This window comes from Echinops telfairi, unplaced genomic scaffold (genome assembly GCF_000313985.2).
Source record: "Echinops telfairi isolate 266 unplaced genomic scaffold, ASM31398v2 ScPeMD7_9;HRSCAF=40, whole genome shotgun sequence".
NCBI classification, from domain to species: Eukaryota; Metazoa; Chordata; class Mammalia; order Afrosoricida; family Tenrecidae; genus Echinops; species Echinops telfairi.
The window spans coordinates 29,639,052-29,641,011 of NW_022103906.1; the positions used below are offsets into that span (position 1 = coordinate 29,639,052).

Consider the following 1,960-nt stretch of genomic DNA (forward strand, 5'->3'; position numbering starts at 1 on the left):
ATGGGGTGGTGGGGTGGTGGGGGGGGTGGTGGTGGTGGTCAAATCAGAGGAGAAAAAAAGGGATGAAGCAGAAACTGAAATTTTTAAAAGTAGGAAAATTGAAACTGCATGAAGTTGCATTTAAATCAGGCAGACCTTTAGCAACTTGCTGGGCTTGTCAGTTTATCATAGAGGGAACATTAAAGACCTTGCTCATAAAATGGACCCCAAACATCCCACTCACCTACACAAATCTGCACATCGGCTCTCTGTGGTGATCTCCATCATGGAAAAAAAAAATTTTTGCCACTAGATCCAACTCTTGCCCCAATAGCCCTAACTTTTGCATTTCCATTTCAAACAATTCCATTTCCATTTTAAGGAGGGTGATTTTTCCCCAACTGGCATTTCGTGGGAGCAGGTGCTGTGCGGGTCACAGCTTTTAATCTATAGGATCTTCACATCTGGAGGCCAGAGCTCATCGCCAGGCTGCTCTCCTATCAGCCATCACTATCTGCACTGTTTCAAGGTTCTGTCTTTTTTGTAACTCATGCGTTTTTGGCATCCTCCATAACAGATTGGCCAATATGATTCATTCTCTCTTTGAGTGCAATTAGCTGTGAAAACAGATCTTAGAGCAAGCCCCCCACCCCCACCCCCCGGATTACTGAAGGTAGGAAGTGCAGGTGATTATCAGCGTGCCTTTGATAAAGACATCCTGCTCCCCTTTGAACTAACTTTGATATGCAGTAATTAGGAGCTATCCAACCCCTGGAGGAGAAGCCGCTGTGGCCCTGCCTCTTCTCTCCCTCTGTTAAGTCCTTGTTTTGAACTGTTGATCAAACAGATTTGAAGGGATTTGTTGAAGCCTGTGTGGGCCCAGGCGGAAGGAAATGAGTAGGGAGGGGGGGTAGAGAGAAATGAAGGGGACAGACACATCTGGCTATAAATTGGTTTAAAAGCAACCCACTGGTTGCGTCTCGCTCGCCTCATTCCACAGCCCTTCAGACGAAGGTTGGCTTCTTTCCGGGAGGTGGGTGGAGAGCATCTACAGGCTTGTTCATTTGCGGCTTGGTAGAAGCTGTCTGGAGGACGCCGGAGTCCTGAGACCCTCAGGGTGACCCAAGGATGGTGGTGCTGGTCCTACTGGGGCTCAGCTGGCTCTGCTCACCTGTGGCAGCGCTGGTCCTGGACTTCAACAACATCAAGAGCTCTGCCGACGTGCCCCCAGGGGCACGCAAGGTAAGATGCCAGGGCAGGAGAGGGTGCACCTGGGGGCTGAGGATGCATGACTGGGTGGTGTGTTTGCAGTTACGTAAATCATGCAAACTAATGAGTCCACGACCTGACCTTATCTTGAGGCGAAGCTGGCTTGATTTAGGAGCTGGGAAGGCTCCCTGATAAAATCCCCAAAGCCTTGGCATCTTCTTGTCCCTAGGTGTACCCTCTTATGTTTGAGCCCATTGTTGGCAGCGACTGTGCCAATCCATCTCATTAAGGGGCTCCCTCCTTTTCACTGCTTCAGCTGTCTACTACTTGACCAAGCACGGGGTTCCTCTCCAGGGACGGGTCTCTCCTGACGTGTCCCAAGTACTTGAGATGAAGTCTAGCCGTCCTGGCCGATAAGGAGCCTTCTGGCTGTAGTAATAGCACAGTATGAAAGCTTTCCGGAGCATTCAACAATGAATCAGGAAGTAGACTGGCATTTAAAAAGCTCTACTATCCAGCCAGGAGCTACTGGCAAAACGAGGCTCTCTCGTTGAGCTCCTGTCAAGAGGGACCTTTCGGAAACACACCTGGCCGGTTGCTCTGCCCTGCCCTACAGGGTCACTGTGAGTCTGACTCAACGGCAGGGATTTCGGTTTGGTGAGATACCATCTGCCAGGCCTTTTATACACAGCTTCCCAATTAATCTTTGTCGCCACTTGAGGTCGGTCTCAAACCTTCTAAATAAACATGAAGAAAATAAACCTCAGACTCG

The 1,960-nt window shown here is 49.6% G+C and overlaps 1 protein-coding gene across 1 annotated transcript in view; it reads left to right on the plus strand.

Annotated features, from left to right (window-relative positions):
• The first annotated feature begins 1,107 nt into the window (after positions 1-1,107).
• DKK4 (dickkopf WNT signaling pathway inhibitor 4) overlaps positions 1,108-1,960 on the plus strand; it is a 2,810-nt gene continuing 1,957 nt past the window's right edge. Inside the window, exon 1 of the mRNA XM_013005883.1 lies at positions 1,108-1,221. Within this exon, the coding sequence (XP_012861337.1) occupies positions 1,108-1,221 (114 nt within the window). The remainder of the gene's footprint in view (positions 1,222-1,960) is intronic.